The sequence below is a fragment of the Lampris incognitus genome, chromosome 2 (assembly GCF_029633865.1).
Source record: "Lampris incognitus isolate fLamInc1 chromosome 2, fLamInc1.hap2, whole genome shotgun sequence".
Lineage (NCBI taxonomy): Eukaryota > Metazoa > Chordata > Actinopteri > Lampriformes > Lampridae > Lampris > Lampris incognitus.
The window spans coordinates 88,581,992-88,606,223 of NC_079212.1; the positions used below are offsets into that span (position 1 = coordinate 88,581,992).

Below are 24,232 nucleotides of genomic sequence, written 5' to 3' on the forward strand. Positions count from 1 at the left end.
TGCTTTGAGTGTTGATGGAGGTCAGGAGGAGTTACATTGGGTGTCGAGAGAGGACGTGTGATATTGTATGAGGAAGTCGGGAGTTGCAGAGAAGTATGTAGGAGTGGTGCAGGATATGTATGAGGGCAGTGTGACAATGGTGACGTGTGCGGTTGGAATGACACATGGGTTCAAGGTGGAGGTGGGATACATCAGGGATTCGTTCTGACCCCTTTCTTGTTTGCAATGGTGATGGACAGGTTGACGGACGAGATCAGGCAGGAGTCTCCATGGACTATGATGTTTGCGGATGACACTGATCTGTAGTGAGAGTAGGGTGCAGGTGGAGGAGAGCCTGGAGAGGTGGAGGTATGCACTGGAGAGAAGAGGAATGAAAGTCAGTAGGAGCAAGACGGAATATATATGCGTGAATGAGAGAGAGGACAGTGGAATGGTGAGGATGCAAGGAGTAGAGGTGACAAAGGCATATGAGTTTAAATACTTGGGATCAACCGTCTAAAGTAACGGGGAGTGCAGAAGAGAGGTGAAGAAGAGGGTGCAGGCAGGGTGGAGTGGGTGGAGAAGAGTGTCAGGAGTGATTTGTGACAGAAGGGTACCAGCAAGAGTTAAAGGGAAGGTTTACAAGATGGTTGTGAGACCAGCTATGTTGTATGGTTTGGAGACAGTGGCACTAAGGAAAAGACAGGAGGAGGAGCTGGAGGTGGCAGAGATGAAGATAAGATTTTCATTGGGAGTGACGAAGAAGGACAGGATTAGGAACGAGTATATTAGAGGGACCGCTCAAGTTGGACGGTCTGGAGGCAAGATTGAGATGGCTTGGACATGTGTGGAGGAGAGACGCTGGGTATATTGGGAGAAGGATGCTGAATATGGAGCTGCCAGGGAAGAGGAGAAGAGGAAGGCCAAAGAGGAGGTTTATGGATGTGGTGAGGGAGGACATGCAGGTGGCTGGTGTGACAGAACAAGGTGCAGAGGACAGGCAGAGATGGAAACGGATGATCCGCTGTGGCGCCCCCTAACGGGAGCAGCCGGAAGTAGCAATAGTAGATAGTTTTCACGGTATTCAAGTAGTGTGCATGTATTGTGGTTATCAATGTCTTCCCTCACACACCATGGCGGTGAGGTGTGCTACCTGCAGGCTGTCCCAGAGATGCAATGGGGACACATCAACTCAGTTGTTCCCATGATTCAAGGTTTATTAAGACTCAACAGTTGAAGAGGAACAAGGCATTTAAAATCACATTTTCCATACAGTAAATATCAAATGTATAATACAGAAACTGTAGATAGACTCCTCCCCCCCACGACATACTGTACAACACACAGTCGAACAAGCGCGCCGAACCAACCTGCAGGACAGTTTGGACTTGGTCTTCCTTGGTCCCAAATAAATGACAGAACTTCATCAGCGGGCCAAAACCATCACTCTCTGACAACGCAGGTTCGCTGTTCTTCGTGAAACCTGAACCCAGGCCGGTATTTGGCACGTTAATCCACATTAGAGCCGGTACGTACCAACCCAACAGCCGTTACCTCTACGGTGCCTCTGGACAACACAACAAGATGGCGCGCCAGCGAATCACACGTCACTTCCTACGAGAGAAGCGGACAACACGAGCGTGACAGCGTTCGAGGAGGGGCGAGGACCTGAAGACTTGGGCCACTTCTCAAACGCCGCTTGAAGGTGGGCGGGGTCAAAAATTTGCATTTTTTTCCCTTTTGCGTAAACTTTTATCCACGCACGAAGAAGCATTACAAGTAGTAAGTAGTAATGCACAGCTGGATTTGGAAATCAAAAGAAGGAACAACAAAAAACCCATTCATTTTTAGAGTCGCACACTCACACCTGGAAGCCATCTCGACCAGCGGGTCCATATCAGGTCCTCAGGTGCCACCAGTTCTACTGCTTTTATATTGTACCAGAGTTCATTATATCACATTACATCATTATATATTCATTATATATCTACTACTACTACTACTTTCGGCTGCTCCCGTTAGGGGGCGCCACAGCGGATCATCCGATGTCCAGGGTGTCTCCCCGCCTGCTGCCCAGTGACTGCTGGGATAGGCTCCAGCATCCCGCGACCCTGAGAGCAGGATAAGCGGTTTGGATAATGGATGGATGGATATATTATTTATTATTATTATATTATTGTTATTATATATATATATATATAATTTCATTACATTACGTGCAGGTGGCTGGTGTGACAGAGGAAGATGCAGAGGACAGGAAGAGATGGAAACGCATGAGCCGCTGTGGCGACCTCTAGCGGGAGCAGTCGGAAGTAATCGTAGTTATAGTAGTAGTAGTAGAGTTCATTACACTCACCTGTTGTGTCGGTTACTCGGCCTCCATCAGGGAGCATGCGCAGCCGGAACAACGGGTGTACGTAACAAAAACTACCTGGCAGAACAGAGAACCAGCAGTAGCGGCGGTACCTGAGGACCTGATTGGGAACCACTGGTCCAGCCCAAGCAGGTTTGCGTAATGCTTGTGCAGTTGTCCACCGTGTGCACGCAGGTTTCCGTTTAAATCAGTCACGCGACCAGCTGACGTCACGTGTCCTTTGTCCCTCCCCCGGACGGAAGTGTTCTCACGAGGTAAATCGGTGACGTGTGGAGCGGAAACCTCAACTGGCGCCCGGGCCGGAAGTACTACACTAGCGTCCTCTCCGCACCATCAAATCAACGCCTGTCGAATGTGGAGTGTTTATGGAGGGTAGAAATATAGAATTCTTGTTGAATGATGTGATTATTTTGGCAAAATATTTCATACACAAATGTAAATATTGCAAAACGCAACCCCGTTTAGCAGCCTTTAAAACCGAATTGGTAACTCTGTCCAAGTCTCTAAAATGTATGAAAAACAGAGATGCCCAAAAATTATTATTTTGCATTTGAACAATTGAATGTAATTTAACCCCTAGAGTATTGCATTGTCCCATTTTATCTCTTTTTAATTCTCCTTGTTTTGTTCTCACTGTCTTGGACATGTTTGATGTGCTGTTCTTAGCCTACTCTGTTGTGTTAGAGTATACTGGCTTTGTCTGATGTGTTTGTATATCTCTTGTCTTGATTAACCAAAACAATTTAAAAAAGATCAACACCTAAGAACTGCTTACCCTGCTCCAGGGCACTCGGGAAGCGGATGTTGGGTGAGGGGAAAGCCTTGCCGACAACAGGTTACAACACTTTAAATACATAGAATAACACACATCTTTAGGTACACCGGAGGCCTACGTCGGCGTGTACTTCCTGTACAAAACGGACACCAAATAGTAACATGGAAGAGGATGCTGGACGGTTGAAGGCGTCGCCCTCCAACAGCGTCAGAAACACACGTCAAAAACAAACACCGGTGTTCGCCTCATATACATGATCCCTGGGGTGGCAAAGGGGTGGCAAGACTGTGTCCCAGAGGTGGCAGCTGCCACCCCTTGCCACCCTGTAGATCCGCCCCTGCATGATCCCCTGTGGGGGTTGGAGCTACGTTATCGGTGCAGGAGACTTCGCGACGGGGGGAACAAGTGTATCAAAATGGACCACATTTAGTCAAAAGTGCTTTACTCGCTGGCTCTGCGATGACGCCACGACAACGGTTGGCCTCTCTATTCATATCAAGCGGGTAGGACTCAGCAGCCACTAGAGCCGGATCACCTCCATGACGGACTGACGCCTTCAGCGGTCAGGGGGCCTTCGACGGATGGATGAGGTCTTCGGTAGGACGACGGACAGGGCGGCGGGGAGTTAGTAGTGAGCCGGGACAGTCTGCAGGGCGTCGTCTTTGGTCCGCTGCACATTCACATTCTGCAAGAGACGACGAGAGAGGCTGGAGTACCGAAGTGCCGAGCGACCGGCACACAACGCTCAAGGCTCAGCGTTCTCAGTTTTTATCGATTCTCACCGAAAAATACCCAGATTTTTTCACCCGGGTTTTATGTTTCCGCGGAGCCAAGAGTTGTTCCTGTTCTTGTGAGGTTATGAAACGGTGCCCTCTTGTGGCGAAAGTCGGCACGCTGGATGGCTTTGAAAAATAAAAACCGAAAATGCTGAGCCTTGACGATGTTGTACTCGATCTCCGTCGACTGAATGTGACCTCTGATATCCATAATCAGGACTGCCTGGACCTCTTCCAGTCTTTGACAGACAGAAGGTACCTCGGCGTGTGACAACACACACAGGAAGTCTTCATGTACTCGCACGCTAACGCACAATGTCAATTGTCGTTTTCTCACTATATAATTTTGCTTTGATGGACAAATCACATGATCACTGGCAAACGTCTCAAGGACAGTGACCACCTCCTGATGTTCAAATTTTAAGCCCCCCACCTTTTTTTTCCCTCCCCGGTTGTATCCGGCCAATTACCCCACTCTTCCGAGCCGTCCTGGTCGCTGCTTCACCCCCTCTGCTGATCCGGGGAGGGCTGCAGACTACCACATGCCTCCTCTGATACATGCGAGGAGTTTCGCCAGGGGGACGTAGTGCGTGGGAGGATCACGCTATTCCCCCCAGTTCCCCCTCCTACCCCTGAACAGGCGCCCCAACTGACCAGAGGAGGCACTAGTGCAGCGACCAGGACACATACCCACATCGGCTTCCCACCCCGAGACATAGCCAATTGTGTCTGTAGGGACGCCCGACCAAGCCGGAGGTAACACAGGGATTCGAACCGGCGAGCTCTGTGTTGGTAGTCAACAGAATAGACCGCCACGCCACCCGGACGCCCAGAGACCTGCAGTCTTTACATCCACAGTACTCTATGTGATGCATCCTGCTGAATGAGTCCTAGGGGGACAGATGAGGTAGTAATGCCCTCCTCCCCTGTGTGTCTGCGATACCTACCTCTGGTCTCTCCCTGTGTGTGTTGACTGCCTCCACGTTCAGACTGACTGACTCCACTTTACAGCCTAATGCAAGGGCAGAGAACAGAGGATCATTAGCGAGTCCAAGCCAAGATGTCTAGCAAGCTAGCTCGTGCAACACTATCCAAGAACACACAAGCACACCACACAGATTTCCATGAACTGGGTCACGTTGAACTCTGACACTCCCTGACCCTGAGCAAGGCACCGAGGGTCAGAAACAGGGTCAGGGTTGCTGGAGTCTATCCCAGCAGTCATTGGGCAGCAGGTGGGAAGACACCCTGGACAGGCCACCAGGCCATCACAGGGCCGACACACAAACAACATTCACACCTAGGGACAATTTAGTACGGCCGATTCACCTGACCTACATGTCTTTGGACTGTGGGAGGAAACCGGAGCACCCGGAGGAAACTCACGCAGACACGGGGAGAACATGCACACTCCACACAGAGGACGACCCGGGATGACCCCCAAGGTTGGACTACCCGGGGCTCGAACCCAGGACCTTCTTGCTGTGAGGCGAGCGCGCTAACCACTGCGCCACCGTGCCACTACTAAACAGACAATACTGAAAAAACAACAGACTCTATCTCTGGCATTCAATCAAATCCCAGATAAAAAAATAAAGATGTAAAACTATAAAGAGTAAAAAAGAGATTAATTCATGATTCGGTGAGTGTAGTGGACATGAAATAGTAGTTGCTACTCACCGTAAGCCACAGGGGTCAACTTCAACACAGCGTGTAAAGGGCACTTTAAATAAGGCAATTCATCTGCAGTGGCAAAAATGGGGAAATATCAAAAATCAAAATTCTGAATCACTTTTAAGCTGCGAGTTATGACAGCTGTGAACTCATCCCGTTTATCCTGGTGATCCTGGGAAAGAGACAGAGGGAAAGTGGACGGGAAGTACCTGCGCTCTTGTCCAGAAAGTAAGCAAGTAAGCAGCGCATGACAGCCTGGTGACAGATGACCAAAACGTTCTCCTGTCGCTCCAGCTCCATGATCACCGGCTCCAACCGCTGCACCAGATCCTCATACGACTGACGGAGAACCACCGTCCCATCAGACACACACACACACACACACACACACACACAGAGTTAGCACACCAACACACAGGAGGTGGAAACACACACTGTCTCACTTCTATAGAAGAGGAGACCTAGATCTCTGCAGGAGTCGAGGCCTCACCTCCCCTTTCGGATAACGATAGCGGTACTTGTCTTGGTCTCTGAGGGCAAACTCCAGAGGGTAATGTTCTTGGATCTCCTCATACATCATCTCCTCGCAAACACCCTTGGGTAGGAGGAGACATGATTTTAGCTAAAGTATGCTAACAGATGAAAAATAGGAAAAATTAATTCACACACAGAGAAGTGGACGTACGGCGTCTATCTCGTTCAGAGCCTTCCACTGCTCGTAGGGCACCCCCAGGCACTCCGCAGTCTGGATGGTTCTCTTCATCTGGCTGGTCCACACTTTAAGATCTTTGATGTTCTGTTCTTGAATGAATTTTCTCAGACCCTTGGCAAACTGTGAGATGGAAGAGCTCATTACTTCAGTAAACTGTCATAGTATTTACATGGACCACAAGAGAGCAGTCATCCCTGCTGAGAGACGCTGTCTTGACACATGCACACGTGTTGTTGACCTAACCTACAACCTGGTCAACAGTAAATATCTAAAACTAAAAAATAAAAGTGCTACAAGTGATACTTTGGCTTTCTTGGAACATAATAAGAATAGCCAATATCGGGCGTCCGGGTCGGTAGTGTAGCGGTCTGTTCCATTGCCAACCAACACAGGGATCGCCGGTTCGAATCCCCATGTTACCTCCGGTTTGGTTGGGTGTCCCTACAGAACAATTGGCCGTGTCTGCGGGTGGGGAGCCAGATGTGGGTATGTGTCCTGGTCACTGCACTAGCGCCTCCTCTGGTCAGTCGGGGCGCCTGTTCGGGGGGGGGGGACTGGGGGGAATAGCGTGATCCTCCCACGCACTATGTCCCCCTGGTGAAACTCCTCACTGTCAGGTGAAAAGACTCCACGTGTATTGGAGGAGGCATGTGGTAGTCTGCAGCCCTCCCCGGATTGGCAGAGGGGGTGGAGCAGTGACTGGGACGGCACAGAGAGTGTGAGGTGATTGGCCAAACACAATTGGGGAGAAAAACGGGGGGAAAATCCCCCCCCCCTCAAAAAAAATAGCCAATATCAGTAAAGGTTGCAGAATGGCACCAATTGAAAGAGTCAACAATTCACGACCCCTGGCTCCCTGGACATCTGTATCCAGACCTGTCTCCCTACACATCTGTATTCAGACCTGACTCCCTACACATCTGTATCCAGACCTGACTCCCTAGACATCTGTATCCAGACCTGACTCCCTACACATCTGTATCCAGACCTGACTCCCTACACATCTGTATCCAGACCTGACTCCCTGGACATCTGTATCCAGACCTGACTCCCTAGACATCTGTATCCAGACCTGACTCCCTAGACATCTGTATCCAGACCTGACTCCCTACACATCTGTATCCAGACCTGACTCCCTGGACATCTGTATCCAGACCTGACTCCCTACACATCTGTATCCAGACCTGACTCCCTAGACATCTGTATCCAGACCTGACTCCCTACACATCTGTATCCAGACCTGACTCTCTGGACATAGGTATCCAGACCTGACTCCCTACACATCTGTATCCAGACCTGACTCCCTACACAACTGTATCCAGAAGCAAAGGACTTGGGTTGGACCTGTGCCCTCCTAAAGTCTTGACACACACTCATAGCAAACTCAAAGTAAACTATTTAGTGATCGTTGTGGAAAATATCTACTGTGGGTGTTCGCAAATGGCAGAAGTTGGCAAACACACTGTGCATTTGCTCCCTTTATATTTGAATCTACTGGAATTTCTAGTTTGTATTCCTTCCTTTGACCTCTTGTTGTTTAAATCACTCAATAACAGCAGGTCAGAATTACACATAGCATCCTTTTCCCCGACCGACCAGAGGAGGCGCTAGTGCAGTAACCAGGACACATACCCACATCCGGCTTTCCACCCGCAGACACGGCCAATTGTGTCTGTAGGGACGCCCGACCAAGCCAGAGGTAACACAGGGATTCAAACCGGCGATCCCCGTGTTGGAAGGCAACAGAATATCCCGCCACGCCCTCCGGACCCCCCCACACGTAGCATCTTTAATGAGCTAAAACACGCACAAAAATACACACAGTATACCTCCTTGCCCCTGGAAGACAGGCCAGAGTCACCGCCAATGCGTCCCTTGATGTTCAGGTCGCTCTCCCCGTGGCGACAAAGGTAGATGGAGCGTGGTGTGATGTGGATGTTCATTAGGTAGTAAACAATGCGGCTCTGGATATGGTCAAGGACCCGGTTTACCAGGTAACGCCGGCCCACATCTATGATCTTAATGTAGGAGAGGTCCCTGGAGGGAGACACATCAACACCGAACCATCAGTTACTGTAAGGAGACTTGTTGACCTGCGTTCTGAGCTAGTGTGTACCTGTGTTCTGAGCTAGTGTGCACCTGCGTTCTGAGCTAGTGTGTACCTGTGTTCTGAGCTAGTGTGTACCTGCGTTCTCAGCTAGTGTGTACCTGAATTCTGAGCTAGTGTGCACCTGTGTTCTGAGCTAGTGTGTACCTGCGTTCTGAGCTAGTGTGCACCTGCGTTCTGAGCTAGTGTGTACCTGCGTTCTGAGCTAGTTTGTACCTGCGTTCTGAGCTAGTGTGTACCTGTGTTCTGAGCTAGTGTGTACCTGCGTTCTGAGCTAGTGTGTACCTGCGTTCTGAGCTAGTGTGTACCTGCGTTCTGAGCTAGTGTGTACCTGTGTTCTCAGCTAGTGTGTACCTGCGTTCTGAGCTAGTGTGTACCTGCGTTCTGAGCTAGTGTGTACCTGCGTTATGAGCTAGTGTGTACCTGTGTTCTGAGCTAGTGTGCACCTGTGTTCTGAGCTAGTGTGCACCTGCGTTCTCAGCTAGTGAGCACCTGCGTTCTGATCTAGTGTGTACCTGCGTTCTGAGCTAGTGTGCACCTGCGTTCTCAGCTAGTGTGTACCTGCGTTCTCAGCTAGTGTGTACCTGCGTTCTGAGCTAGTGTGTACCTGCGTTCTGAGCTAGTCTGTACCTGCATTCTGAGCTAGTGTGTACCCTTACCTGTCCAGGGCCTCGTCCAGTGGCTGGTAGGAGGTCTCGTAGCACTTTATTCTTTTCATGAAGTCTTCGATGGCCTCTTCTGTGTTACAGTCTATGTAGTCTGGGCTTCCCAGCTTCACTTGCTGTAAGGAGTGGAAGTATAGCACAGCGGGAACACGTGAGCGCGGGGATTCTTTCTTTGTCGGACAAATTCAGTCACATTTCTGAAATTCTGCACTGACTTGTCAAGATAAGATAACTGAGGTCAACAAAGCAAAGGGTCTAAAGCTGCTACACAGAGACGACGAATCGGCCCAGACTTGAACTGGACACTGTGATAAAACCGAGTCAGGAGAAACTGCTCACCACTATGTTCTCCGCGATGACATCCGGGTCCTCGCACACAGACTCCACAAAAAACACCTGGCGGATGACAACATTGTTAACTTGGAGGTCATGAAGTCGTTGTAACTGCTTACAACGGCCCAAACCCGGCGCCGGTTAACGTACCTTGAACCCGTTCTGCTCGGCAAACTTGACGATGGTCGCTCTTCTTTCCCTGGTCGTGTTGGTCGCGTCGAACACCTGAGGTAGCAGGGAGAAACGCTGTAGGGGGGCTGTCGCCATAACGAGCTCTAGTTGCTGTCATTGGTGATATTAACAGTTGGATCTCGGGGGGTGGGGGGTCGCCATAACGAGCTCTAGTTGGTGTCACTGGTGATAATAACAGTTGGCTCTCTGGGGGGGGGGGGTCGCCATAACGAGCTCTAGTTGGTGTCACTGGTGATAATAACAGTTGGCTCTCTGGGGGGGGGTCGCCATAACGAGCTCTAGTTGGTGTCATTGGTGATATTGACAGTTGGGGGGGGGGATGGGGAGGGGATAGATTAGCTTCACTCACCGCCACCTGTCCTCCCTCGACACTGAGGTACTGGCGAACATCATTCAGTGCTGCCAGCGCACACTGCCTGGAAAACCACACGCACAACCACACACATATCACTATATGATAATAATAATAATAATAACAATAATAATACAATATAATATAATGATAATATAATATAATAATATAATTTGATATTATCTAATATAATATTAATAATATATAATTCCGTTTTTAATGTAAAGCACCTTGAGCTGCATGAAATATGAAAAGGGCTATACAAATAAAGTTTATTGTTATTGTTATTATATAATATAATGTAATATAATATATTATAATAATATTAATATAATAATAATATAATACAATATAAAATAATAATGTCATAATATAATAACATAATAATAATACTAGTAATAATAATAATAATATTAATATAATAATAATATAGTATAACATAATATAATAATAATATAGTATAATACAATATAATATAATAATGTCATAATATTTTAATAATATAACAACAATAATAATATAATAATGATAATGATAATAATAATAATAATGATAATAATAATAATATAATAATAATAATGATAATAATAATAGTAATAATAATAATGATAATAATAATAATGATAATAGTAATCACGCCACTTCACACAGCTGTGGCAGTGTGATCATAAGATCGGGTGGGTTGCTGGTTAGCTTGACCTGCCCTTGTGTTTTCATTCCAGCCATGTGTCATAACAACGCCTGTAGCAGGTTTCCATTCATCACACTTATGCAAAACGATGTCAGGATTTCACACCACACATAGTTTTGTATCCGACTTCCTTCTTCTTCATGTGTTTGCGTGAATAAAAGGAATTCGGATCTTAAACTTTGCGCATGGCGCACAAACGGGACCGTTCAAACTTGGATTTGCAAAACATATGAAATACGTATTTAATAACAGCGACAGGTGCTGAAGTGTCCTACAGGTGACCAACGCCCCTGCAGACCGCAGCCCGTCAGCTGCAGCAGACCTAACCTCAGCCACGCCCCAGCAGCCGCCGGATTCAACGATAGAAAACGAGTAAATACTCTGATCAGAGTCCCCGCACGCGGGCATCCGGGCAGTGTGGCGCTCTATCCCGTTGCCTGCCAACACGGGGATCGCCGGTTCGAATCCTCGTGTTACCTCCGGCTTGGTCGGGCGCCCATACAGACACAATTGGCCGTGTCTGTGGGTGGGTATGTGTCCTGGTCAGGCGCCCCGACCAACCAGAGGAGGCGCTAGTGCGGCGACTAGGACACATACCCAGATCCGGCTTCCCTCTCGCAGACACGGCCAATTGTGTCTGTAGGGACGTCCGACCAAGCCGGAGGTAACACAGGGATTCGAACCGGCGATCCCCGTGTTGGCAGGCAACGGAATAGACCGCTACGCTACCCGGACCACTATTGAAGGTTTAACAAGGAGTACGTCGTGTTAGAGGGCACTGGTCAACACGACAGGCCACTTCTGCAGCTGGTCCCAACACAGCACCCTCACCGTCTGATCTTAAGGCCTTCTTCGTTGTCTGGACGGAAGAACTCGAAGGACTTGTAGATCTTCAGACACTTCCTCCGGTACTGGCCCACGTTAAACTCTGCTCAACACAGAAGTAGTGTTCTGAGAAGCAGTACCAGAACCGCACAGGACTGGATAAGAGCATAAAACTGTGTGTGTGTGTGTCTGTGTGTATAAAGCTGCTACCTTTGGTTGGCACACCGATCCAGTTTAGGTAGCGGGTCAGCTTCTTGGAAATGTACGTCTTTCCTCTGGCTGGCAGGCCTACTGTCACGATGAGGGTTGGGCAGTTGGTCATGCACACTGGAAGAGACGGAGAAATAACACTTCACGTTCACTCTCCTGACCTGCACAACGACTGGCTGAGAACGACACAATTGCTGTTAGGCCACTCATCCACCCACCCATCCGGCCACTCATCCACCCATCCATCCATCATCCGAACTGCTTATCCTGCTCTCAGGGTCGCTGGAGCCTATCCCAGCAGTCATTGAAAACCCACGTGGACACGGGGAGAACATGCAAACTCCACACAGAGGACGACCCCCCCCCCCCCAGGGCTTGAACCCAGAGCCTTCTTGCTGTGAGGCGACCGGGCTAACCACTGTGCTGTGCCGCGCTAGGCTATTCTTGAAAAATGTGTTTAACCTTGAGACGTCTCATACTTACAGAAGCTGCTGTCTTTCAAGCTCCGCACGGAGCTGAGCAAGGCTGAGACAGAGAGCTCCCGTCTGGCAGCAGAAATGTTGCAGGGCAGCAACACTAACTGACTACTAATACCGAGGCCCTGCACCTTTGGGTGCTATAACCAGCTGTGAAATGTCCTAAACAGCTGAGATGAGACACCGAGCAGTGACAGTGTGAGTACAAAGCAGGACGGAGTTGAAAAGAGGACAGGGAGCAGCGGGCCACGGTGTCGCCGAGTGCACAGTCATTTTCAGTCTGCACTGAGACGCACAGCGTGGCACGATTAAGGAAACTCTGGCTCCCCCTGCTGGACAACAACATTCTCAGCTGGCTGGACCTATGGAGGGGCTGAAACACACACGTTTGACATGCAAGACAACACCAGGCTTCGTAAAGGCAGGACAGCGTCGTCTTAAGCAGGCTGGACGTGTGGCCCTCAGTTTCCCCTGTCAACAAACGACGCGTCCAAACCCCGTAAACTGACTTCACCCTCAATCTGGGAGCCACACGCGCTGCTAGCCGGCATGCTGTTGTCATTTCCAGAGGGTCCACACATTTCGGTCTCACCGAACCCCTTTTTTTTCCGACGTCAAAAAAGATGAATTGCGAAATCTTAAAGAGACGTCTAGAGATTTTGTTGATGCTGGGTTTTTTTTTACTCTTTACCCCCCTACCCCCGATATTTTTTTCTCACTGTTTTCTTCTTAGAAATGATTTCCAAACGTTTGGCAACGTCTCGAAATAGCATCCCCCCCCCCCCCCATTTCGGTGGTCCACAAACAAGCCTCCCAATCTCAGCAGCACGTGAGGGCCACGGGACAGGCGCGTGGGGCCCAAAAGTCTCGGTTACGCTTGGAAAACATGGATACACGGGAGATTGGGGACAGGGAGGTGGAGGCTCGTAGATATTGGGTCAGGGGTAAATAGATGGGGCACAAAGCTTGGGAGAGAGCAGCAGAGCTTGACTCAGCAGAAAGATGTACCTCCGGAGACGCACCGCGGTGAAGGGGACCGCTGCGCTGCAGACAGAACCCGAACCATAACCTTCCCCTCGCGGAGGATACAGTGAAAACATCAATGCTTCACCAGCAACGTGCACCGTCTCGCCACGTGTGTAGAACCGAGTTTGTCTTGGCACAGTTGGGCCCAGGCTTGCAGACCAGCAGCTTAGATGAAGAGTTTACCAGTGGGCTCCAACCAGGAGCTGATCTTAACAGAGGGCCATCGAGGGGGTCATCCTGTCAGCCGCTGTTCATCGGGTCTCGAACACGGCAGAGTATCTGACTGAACTTATGCTCACCTGCCTCACTGCACACCTTAACGGAGGTCTTCCGGCAACAGTTTAAAGGGACGCACCTCTGCAAATACGCGATGGGCACAGCAATCGGCAACCAAGCGTGCGACACTTCTCAAAGGCGTGATCCGGATTTACGTTTGCACCCTGTCGTTGCCGAGTCATGTGCTTTAATTCAGTACTGACCCATTACACAGACCAGTCAAGACAACCTGAAAATGATGCAACACCGCCAGACCCTATAGAAATGCTGCACCTTGGTGGTGCACGGTGCCAAATGTGCGCACGCATTGCCTCATTCAACGCAGTAGTTCAAGTTCAAAACTGAAGTTTATTGGGAAGACACGGGTCCAATTAAAGAAAACAGATCAGCAGAATTTACCACATTGCATCCCCAGTGCACCACGAGCTGCAAGGGTGCATGCCGGCGACTCGAATCTTACCCCTTTTTTGAAATATGTGCTTTTCAGGGAGCCCGTTTTTACATGGCATCCAGATTTTCTTCAGCGGGTTCTGCGTGAGTTGGCGCGGGAACGCGTCCGTGATCGGGTCCTCGTTCTTCATCATCATGCCCGTGCGGACATGCCTGTGAGCGTGCGACTGTGTCAGGAGGCACGGGAGTCTTCTTCAATTTTTATATCCTCTGATTCACCGAGCAGCGGGGCGACGGATCAGCTGAGTAACGTCAGCATATCATTACCGTAACAGCAGCAATATGAGCGCAGGATAAAACTGAGACGAAAAACACCATGTCAGGCACAGCTGTTATACTAGATCGAATAAGTGAAAAACACAGCTATTCGTTTGATGACATCATTTAGATAGTCCCCCCCCCCTGTTCTTTCTATCGTTATTACGGTATTGCCACTCCAAACAAGTGCAGGGCAAGGCTCTGCGCGGAAATACCGCATTTTTGGACAGGGAAACGGCCGAGGCGTTACCGTAATGGCCGGAGAGGCGGCGAAAAACAAGGCGGCAACGTATAGAACAGAAAACATGCCTCTTCCTCTTCGCATGGGACACACATGGGCAGCGGATGTTGCCACACATGTAACCAATCACGCGCCAGAGAGCCGGGCCCGCTGGCCAATGACGGCCCGACGCTGGATCCCGGAGAGCGTGCGGCCAGCTGTGCGAGATGATAAACGTTATCGCGCAGCACGTGATCCGGGCCGTACCTCCGGAGTTCACGCAGGAGTCCGTGTTTTGCTTTCTGTCCGTAAGCGGGTTTTTAAACAGCGACATGAGACCCCCGCTTAGAAACAGCGAACATTTACCCCAAGTCCAAACAAGTGTACCACAGCTAAACCGGGGGGGGGGGGGGTGCCAGGGGAAGCGAGACATTTGAGATCAACTGTCCGGAAACGTTACTGAGGCTTTCACCGGTGTTGTTTATGCCTCCGTGGGCCTCTTATTGCAGTGTTTCTCAACCGGGGGTCCGCGGACCCCTAGTGGTCCGTGGTGTAATTGCAAGGGGTCCGTGAAAATAAAATATCTTTAAAAAAAAGATCCTATGACATTTATAGAAATAGGATTATTTTACTCAAATGTGACTGAGACCTTTATCTACCTAAACTATAAAGGGTAACAGGACTTTTTTCTCTAATTACATCTGTTTCACAAGTGTAATTTATTGTATTTTATTAAGAGATCTCGCTCCCGTTTGCATTGTTAAAAGTTACTGCATAAAAATTCTGTTGTTACATATATCTGAAAGTTACTGAATACATATTCTGTTTTGTTACATATATCTGAAAGTTACTGCATAAGAATTCTGTTTTGTTAACTATATCTAAGTTGCAACTGAAAGCTCTTATTTTTGCCCCAAAGAGTGAATAAATGCTATAATGCAATTTAAAATGCAGTTTCTACTGTTTCTATCAAATTGCAACCCCCCTCCCCCAAGATCAGGTGGAGGGGTCCTCAGGGTAGATAGAAAATACGCAGGGGGTCCAGGACCCCAAAAAGGTTGAGAACCACTGGCTTATTGCATTGCCCAACCAAAGGTCCCCTTCCATGTGTTTACAGGATGGTGTTCAGCTATGAGACGAGAGAGAGGAAGGGTATTTACCTCCTTGGTTTGCGTTTGTACAACGAAGCCAGTCTGCACAAGAGCAACAAAAGCAGGATATTGAGATTGTTGTTCATACGAACAGAGATGGAAGTGGAAAATGAAAAAGTTAATAGTAGTGCTTCACAGCCGTGGAGCTGCAAACGGGGATTACACCCCAAACTGCTGTGGCCCGGACCCGTCCCACACCAGACGCTTTCATCCGGCCCACATACCACTCGGAACGATGGCACTCTGTTTGCCAGATCTGGGCCAGAACCGAGCCATAGCAATGCCGCATGTGCCCGATATTTGCCAAAGGTGGGCCATATTTGTTTTGTGATATTTGGGCCATATTCACCATTTACCACACGGGGCACTTCAGGGCCACATCCAGATTACATGTTGCCCAGAGCACCGCTTCTTTGCCCCAAAAGGCCCACGTTTGGTTTGGCATATTTGGGCCATATTTGCTATTATACATGTAGGCCACTTCAGGCTCACATCCACATTGTCAGGGCCAGAAGAAGGCCATCAGTGCTGCATCACTGCCTGAAGTGGCCCACATCCGGATGCTATCAGTGTGATTCGGCATGAATCATTTAGTCAAGGTAAATTCAAATGTATGGCCAACATAAATTCACGAGCTACCCTGAGAGAGTCATGACCAGTGTTGAACACTGCGGTGGAGCCGCCCGGTGGTGCAGCAAACAACGGCATCCACTGCTCGGATGGCGTGCTGGTGCTGCTTCGAGCTTGGCTGGCAGTCTCAGGGAACAGATGGTAGGTGGTGTTCCTGATAAGGGAGCCAGTATGGGCTAAAGTGTCCTGGCAGTGAACAGTGAAAACAGGCGGCAGGGCACCTGTACAGCTGCAGCGTGGAGGTTGTGCACCAGTAAAACCTTGGAAGAAATGGGAACTAGACGTGCCAAGGTGGACGCTAAAAGAACGAAGGACATAACCTCTGGTGGGCTTCCAGGGGCCTCGTTCATCAATCATTCGTACTTACACACGTGTTCTTACACACCCATGGAACATTTTAGCCCCGGCGTTTCTCTCAGAGACCAGAGTAGAACCAGGGTAACCCCTGAATTTAGACACCAATAGGTTAACACTGATGTCTTAGCAGGCCTGGGTGATTGCTCGTTGCAAGAGGCAGACAATAGATGTTAGAGGGAAATAACTAATAATGCTTCTGACTGTCAGACAAAATTGAGAGCTGGAAAAAAATCATGGGTGTGTAAGAACGTATTTGTACATACGAACGACTAATGATTGCGGCCCAAGATGTTTTGGGTACTTGGCCTTTGTGAGGTTTAACGCAGTGTCAACAATCTAACACCAGGTGGCACTGTGTACTAGTTTTACACGGCTATCTACTTAAAATTGAGCTGTTAAACATGTGGTTGGTGGAGTCAAGGAAATGGACTCTACCATTTTTCATGGGAAGGGTTTTTGTATGATTAACTCTGGCTTATCTTGCTTAAGGAGAAAGATAACAACGCAGGGTGTTGCAGTATTTAATGAGTCAACATCCGTTCTTGATACCACAGTGGTCAGTGGTGAGAGGACGGGGCTGTCCAAGACTAGGCTGCATGCAAGCAGGACATCAAGCAAACCTCTACTACAGAGACTCTGCTACCAACTTACAAATGCCATGCAGGGCCTTGGTTCCTAATACCGAGCATGTTTTCCTTCCTTATTCTACTGAAACATCTACCGGCAGGCTAAGCAGGCGGTCACAGCTGGTGTGTCAACATACTCTTTTAGGGGCCGTCCGGGTGGCATGGCGGTCTATTCAGTTGCCTACCAACACGGGGATCGCCGGTTCGAATCCCACCGTTACCTCCGGCTTGGTCGGGCGTCCCTACAGACACAGCTGCGGGTGGGTATGCGTCCTGGTGGCTGCACTAGCGCCTCCTCTGGTTGGTCGGGGCGCCTGTTCTGGTGTGGGGGGGGGGGGGGATAGTGTGATCCTCCCACGCGCTACGTCCCCCTGGTGAAACTCCTCACTGTCAGGTGAAAAGCGGCTGGTGACTCCACATGTATGGGAGGAGGCATGTGGTAGTCTGCAGCCCTCCCCGGGACGAGTGGGGTAATTGGATGGGTACAATGGCGGAGAAAAAGGGGGGAAATCCTAAAAAAAAAGTCCTTTATACACTGATGATGGCATGACACAGAAACATCCGTTTAGTTGGCGGCCACCAAATACCCCAAATAATTTAAATGAGCAGTTATATATATATATATATATATATATATATATATATATATATATATATATATATATATATATATACACTACCGTTCAAAAGTTTGGGATCACCCAAACAATTTTGTGTTTTCCATGAAAAGTCACACTTATTCACCACCATATGTTGTGAAATGAATAGAAAATAGAGTCAAGACATTGACAAGGTTAGAAATAATGATTTGTATTTGAAATAAGATTTTTTTTACATCAAACTTTGCTTTCGTCAAAGAATCCTCCATTTGCAGCAATTACAACATTGCAGACCTTTGGCATTCTAGCTGTTAATTTCTTGAGGTAATCTGGAGAAATTGCACCCCACGCTTCCAGAAGCAGCTCCCACAAGTTGGATTGGTTGGATGGGCACTTCTTTGAGCAGATTGAGTTTCTGGAGCATCACATTTGTGGGGTCAATTAAACGCTCAAAATGGCCAGAAAAAGAGAACTTTCATCTGAAACTCGACAGTCTATTCTTGTTCTTAGAAATGAAGGCTATTCCATGCGAGAAATTGCTAAGAAATTGAAGATTTCCTACACCGGTGTGTTCTACTCCCTTCAGAGGACAGCACAAACAGGCTCTAACCAGAGTAGAAAAAGAAGTGGGAGGCCGCGTTGCACAACTGAGCAAGAAGATAAGTACATTAGAGTCTCTAGTTTGAGAAACAGACGCCTCACAGGTCCCCAACTGGCATCTTCATTAAATAGTACCTGTTAGAGCCTGTTTGTGCTGTCCTCTGAAGGGAGTAGTACACACCGGTGTAGGAAATCTTCAATTTCTTAGCAATTTCTCGCATGGAATAGCCTTCATTTCTAAGAACAAGAATAGACTGTCGAGTTTCAGATGAAAGTTCTCTTTTTCTGGCCATTTTGAGCGTTTAATTGACCCCACAAATGTGATGCTCCAGAAACTCAATCTGCTCAAAGAAGTGCCCATCCAACCAATCCAACTTGTGGGAGCTGCTTCTGGAAGCGTGGGGTGCAATTTCTCCAGATTACCTCAACAAATTAACAGCTAGAATGCCAAAGGTCTGCAATGCTGTAATTGCTGCAAATGGAGGATTCTTTGACGAAAGCAAAGTTTGATGTAAAAAAAATCTTATTTCAAATACAAATCATTATTTCTAACCTTGTCAATGTCTTGACTCTATTTTCTATTCATTTCACAACATATGGTGGTGAATAAGTGTGACTTTTCATGGAAAACACGAAATTGTTTGGGTGATACCAAACTTTTGAACGGTAGTGTATATATATATATATTCCCCCCCTGACCTGTCAGTGTGCGAAAGCCTTCCCGTTTGAGTGACTGAAATACTTTCACCCGTGATCCAAAAATTAAGATGAAAAGATGGGTAAAAAAGGTTTTGTAAAACTATGTTCAGAAGACAGAACCCCTGCAAGGCAGCTGGACCCGATGCCGTCTCCCCCTCGACCCTTAAACACTGTGCAGACCAGCTGTCTCCAGTGTTCACAGACATTTTCAACACCTCCCAGCAGGACTGCAGGGTGCCAGCCTGGCCTACACCCTCCACCAGTATCCCCGTCCCCAACAAGCCAAGGATCACAGGCCTAAATGACTACAGACCCGTGGCTCTGACCTCTGCAGTGATGAAGACCTTTGAACACCTTGTTCTGTCCCACGTGAAGTCCATCACCACCCCCTTCCTGAATCCTCTAGAGTTTGCATACAGAGCCAACAGGTCCACAGATGACACCTTCGACCTGACTCCCCACTCCATCCTCCTTCACCTGGATCCCCCTGGTACCTATGCCAGGATTCCGTTTGTGGACTTGCAGGTCCACACTCAATACAATCAGCCCTGCTCTCCTCCAGGATAGACTCCCAGCTCCATGTGCCCCACTCCACCTGCAGGTGGGTCACTGACTCCCTGACCAACAGGAGCTAGCACGTGAAGACGGGGACGTGAAGATGTCTCGGACACTCAGATCATCAGCACCGGCGCCCCCAAAGGCTGCGTCCTGTCCCCACTACTCTTCTCGCTCTACACCTCCAGGCACCAACCTGCCTGATGTTTGCAGACGACACACATACATACATGCATAACACACTTTATTTTTTATGTTGTACTGTACTTTTCGTGTACTCTTAATCCCACCAACGGGAAGTAAAATCCCTAGTGTCCAAGCACATGCACGTGGCGATAAATCTATGATTCTGATTCTTATGTTTTCACTACTTCCCCTTTTGTCGACAGCAATGCTTTTAATCGGATTTACCATGTGACCCCCGCATGACAAAAAACCAAAACAAAAGTGCCTTTCAGTCTGAAGTATGTTTTCCCACCTCTGTTGTAGGTTGCATTGGACCGTCTGTCTATATAGACTCCTTTTGTTCTGCAAGTGTGAGAGGAGGGGGGCGGTCCTATCCGAGACTAAACGGAGGAAAATGTCACCACCCTGCAGAGCCGTGAAGGATATCCGTGTTCCACGCTCACAGAGAACAACAAGACTCGAACGTGTGAAAGGCGCAGCGTGTCGACAACATCGACGCATGCGCGCGCGTTTTCCGTGCACGTCCAGGCTGGATCTCTGCTTGCGGCCCGTAAACGGGACTCTCAACGTGCAGCTGAACTTTCACCCAGATAGAAGCGGCGGGGAGGGGGTGGGGTGTGGAGGGGAGGGGGCGGGGCAGTGTGGGGGGGTGTGTGGAGCTTATGGAGAGTCCATAAGAAAGAATGAGAGAGGCTTATTTATCGTGATTAGGCTATTCATAGAGAAATGGATAGCAGGGGTAAGAGTGCGGGAGGTGGAGAGAGGGGTGCATAAAGAAATAGCCCATTTGCAAGCCGCGAGCCTGTAAGCTGGCGAGGTTGCAGGAAGCCAAGGCACGAAGATGAACATCCTGTGGTGCATACAGTTACGAAGGAAATCACACGAATATAATCCTGTCTCTCGTCAGCTGCATCCAGCCAAGTGTGCTCCACTTGCTCTGCAGCTCAGTATAGATGCACAGGGGCCTTGTTTTTGCAGGGTACAGCCTACACACGTGACAAAACCAGGCTCCGTTCACACCAGCCACGCATGCTAGAGACAACGCGGTGAGAAGTGGCACAACAGGCTCGTCCAGAATAAAGTCCGTATTTGGACAACCTGAGAATATCTTCTCTAAATAGCTGGGATGGGATTCAACAAACAAGACAACAAGGATGCAAGCACGTAGGCCTGTTTCTTTTCGCTTTGGCTCCGCCCCTCTGGCTGTGCACGGAGGCCCAGACACGCAGCCAGAGAACAGCCCCTACCCGCCAATATGGTCTAAGGTCTGCTCATCCCTCCTGCATCTGTCACAGCTGCATGATGGACACCATATTCCGAACAGGACAACCGCCATGTGAGCCTCGAGGGATGACACCGCTGCTGGGAACTTGGTCCGGATTTCTCCTCTGCTGATGTTTATTGCTAGAATTTTTTTAAAAACTGTTGCTGCTAGAGCAAAACCTTGCTGAGGAGGGCCTCGACCCTGGTTGACTAATAGAGTTATGTAACAGTCTAGCCCTATACGCAGTAATAACTGAGTCAGTGGATTATACCAGAGCACACTGTATTAGCTGCAGCTGTCAGATAACAACAGTGCATAGCCTCGAGGTATTATGGCAAAGGATGATGAAATCCAAAGACTCTGGACTACACACAAAACCAGAGCAAAGTGACAGAATCGCTTCAGCCACAGATACACCACATTCTGGCAACAGAGCAAAGTTGCAACTGTCGAGACAAGCACAAACCACAACACCTGTAGGAGGGTTTGGACTTGTCACTCAACGTCAAAAGCACCACACAAATCCTAAATCTCTCAGGTCAGGTCCTTCCCTGTGCCGATGACGACGAGGCTGCAGCGGTTATCTGCACGCTGCCAACATCAGGGTTTGTGACACAAGGTGAACGTTTGCATGGATCACAGCACCTTGTTGTTTGGGGTCTAAACAAAGAGAGGCCAGTCCTAATGCACAGTTCAAGAAAAGAAAACAAACAGTTCCTACTTTCTCAACCACAGTTCACCACCACACACCCCACCACACGCCTCTTCCCAACAACACAACATCATCTAAAACGTCACCTACATCCTGTTGGACTGCCAAGTAGATCAGTGCAACCTGGTGCTGTGTTTTGAGCCAAAGGGACAAAAAACAACAACAACTCGCTGTTACTGAGCCCTAATAGTGCAATGCTCAACAAATCAGACTCCTCTCTCAGACCGCCAGTCTTCTACAAGGCCTCCTGGACACGGACCTGCACATGCCTCATGAATTCTAAAGTTTGCCCGCCCAAAATCTGTCCTACAGATCGGCTTAGAAATGTCTTTTTAGGAAACTAATGTGAGTCACAAAATCCTGTTTGGAACTGACGAAACGCGGAACATCACTCATCAAGAAACAGGCTGTGTTTGGCGTCACGGTAAGGCCAACGCGAGAGGCCAGTTTGAACCCATACACAGGGAAGGAATACCTGCAGAGGTGGTGAACTAATTTGATCTAGGACGACCTTTTTGACCTACCTACTGCTAATGACTATATCCTTTGAAAGATAACGGTCACTTCTTTGGCTGTTACCAGCGTCGTTTCTGTGGCTATACTTATATATAACCGCATGTTGACCTCTTCCCCCGAGTCCTGCGCTTATAACCACATGAAGAGCCTTTGCATGATTCCGCCAGAAGCAACACATTTGCAGCCCGCAGGCAGCCCGCTCCCGCTCCCGCACCGCACTGCCCCCGTCCCCGTCCAGCGGCTAGCCTAGCTAGCCCGCCCGCCGCCTCCGCCGCTCACTAGCAAACCCGCCGATGCTAACCAATGTAGCATCCTCTGCGCCTTGAAAGTTACGGCTGCTCCTTCCCAGCCGGGAGTATTCGCCGCCTCCCGCGTACCAGCCCATAGCTGCCGTGCTGCCGGAGCCTCCGCAGCCCCGTCCCACGCTTCCGTGCCCGGCTTGTTTACTTCATCTGCCCGCTAGCCCCCTGCGCCGGAGCCGCGCCGCCCTCCGCCAACTGCCGAGCGGGTGAACACGGTGTCGGCTCCGTCCGACGTTTCAGCTCACCTGTCCGGTCTCCCGTGCTCCTCGGGCGGCAGGAGCCCCTCATCGTCCCGGTTCGAGGCTGTCCTCCTCCCCCCGGTGCGGACGGTCGCAGCGCTCGGCGAGGGCGCACAACCGGGAATGAATGGGGAGCGAGAGCGGAGCGAGAGCGGAGCGAGAGGCTCGACTGCACGGGACGGCGGGCGCGCAGCGGACTCGCTGTCACACACACACACACGCGCGCAGCGAGCCAGCCGGCCGGATGAGTTATCGATCTGAATTACTAATCCAAAGTCTCCGCACAAAAAGGCGACGGGGAAGACCCGCTGATCGGGACGAGACCCCACGTCTACCCTCTCAGCTTGCCCAAACTTGTTTCGGGTGTGTTTGGAGAACCCCGGTCTAATCCAAGTGTGTGCGGGTTACGTCGCGGCCGTGCGTGTCCGTGTGAGACTACGAGAGGACGACCGACGGTCTGGACACGTCCGTTCATTTCAAACAGGTGCATTTCCTGTCACAGCCCGGCGTCCTCTTGCAGCGTTTCCGTCGGGACTTCTCGCTCCTGAAACTGCACACCGTGGTTGAGCTCATCTCCAGCCACGCGTGCTGGAGGTCCTGCTTCTGTCCCAGGGCGTCTCTCCGGGAGGTGAGAGTCTGGTTCCGCCGCGGAAGGTGAGCCCACCTGTCACAGCACCCACCGCTTAGGTATGCGACGACATTCTGTTAAATCCTTCATTCTATTCTACATCAAAGTGAACGTATACAGAAATCTGATAAGGGGGGCTCAGTCCTCTCACTGATGCTCTTTTTTGGTCCTTTCTGGAGGGGGGGTGGGGCAGGTACTGATGGAGGAGGGGGGAGCTGGAAGGGTAGAGGCGCGGGCGCAACCCCCAGAGACGCATGCATGTGATGCTGCCTGTGGCTCTGGGCAGAGTCTGGAGAGATAGGCCCTGTTACGTAAAGAGAAAGAGAGACAGCTTTAAAAAGATCTTGCATCACGAATGGCAGGCAAGTCGGTCACGCGCGCGCGCGCACGCACACACTGGACAGTCATTATTGAATTAAATACTTCTGCACTTCATCTTCCTCTGCACAGCGTCCAGTCCTCCCAGATTGTCCATGATACGGTGGACAACATCGCTAGTGGGTCTGTCCTCCAGGAACCCCTTCTGTGAGCGCCTCCTGGCTCAGCAGCTCCTTCACAGCAGGGTCTAGCTCCCCACACCGCACAACGGAGAACGAAAGGGGTTTTTATGGGTGTCATTTACACCCACGCCATTGTAATGGTGTGAATTTCAAGGTCTAAGAGCAGCGTTGTAAAAGCTGGTGTGGCTCATGACGTCATGTGCTGGTTATTAAATATGCGCCTGGTAGACCCACTAACTGGACTGAAGAGGTCCCTTACGTGAGTGATGAAACCTATCTGTCAATAAATGTTGTGTC

At 49.5% G+C, this 24,232-nt stretch overlaps 1 protein-coding gene across 3 annotated transcripts; it reads right to left on the bottom strand.

Moving 5' to 3' along the window:
• Positions 1 to 24: 24 nt before the first annotated feature.
• Positions 25 to 23,477, bottom strand: pfkfb4b (6-phosphofructo-2-kinase/fructose-2,6-biphosphatase 4b). 3 transcript variants are annotated; one of them, XM_056273444.1, is made up of 14 exons: positions 22,814 to 23,477; positions 11,666 to 11,782; positions 11,462 to 11,558; positions 9,937 to 10,003; positions 9,546 to 9,620; positions 9,402 to 9,458; positions 9,057 to 9,178; positions 8,120 to 8,327; positions 6,264 to 6,410; positions 6,069 to 6,173; positions 5,788 to 5,917; positions 5,585 to 5,647; positions 4,852 to 4,916; positions 25 to 355 (listed from the first exon to the last, which is right to left on the bottom strand). In XM_056273444.1, exons 1-14 carry the CDS (start codon positions 22,854 to 22,856, stop codon positions 275 to 277), a joined length of 1,377 nt encoding a protein of 458 aa, XP_056129419.1. In that variant the 5' UTR covers positions 22,857 to 23,477; the 3' UTR covers positions 25 to 274. The 3 variants fall into 3 exon arrangements, with proteins under 3 accessions (XP_056129419.1, XP_056129417.1, XP_056129418.1); XM_056273442.1 differs by lacking the exon at positions 22,814 to 23,477 and adding an exon at positions 13,904 to 15,405; XM_056273443.1 differs by lacking the exons at positions 25 to 355; positions 22,814 to 23,477 and adding exons at positions 1,179 to 3,813; positions 13,904 to 15,403.
• Between the last annotated feature and the right edge of the window lie 755 nt (positions 23,478 to 24,232).

Bases quoted from the DNA above. Each gene is read 5' to 3' on its own strand.
- pfkfb4b (XM_056273442.1), bottom strand. From the start codon at position 14,030: ATGATGATGAAGAACGAGGACCCGATCACGGACGCGTTCCCGCGCCAA. The intron at 9,179-9,401 runs GTGAGCAGTTTC...CACTCCTTACAG, and splicing joins TCATCGCGGAGAACATAGTG to CAAGTGAAGCTGGGAAGCCC. The intron at 6,411-8,119 runs GTATACTGTGTG...TCCATCTCACAG, and splicing joins TGTCTTCCAGGGGCAAGGAG to TTTGCCAAGGGTCTGAGAAA.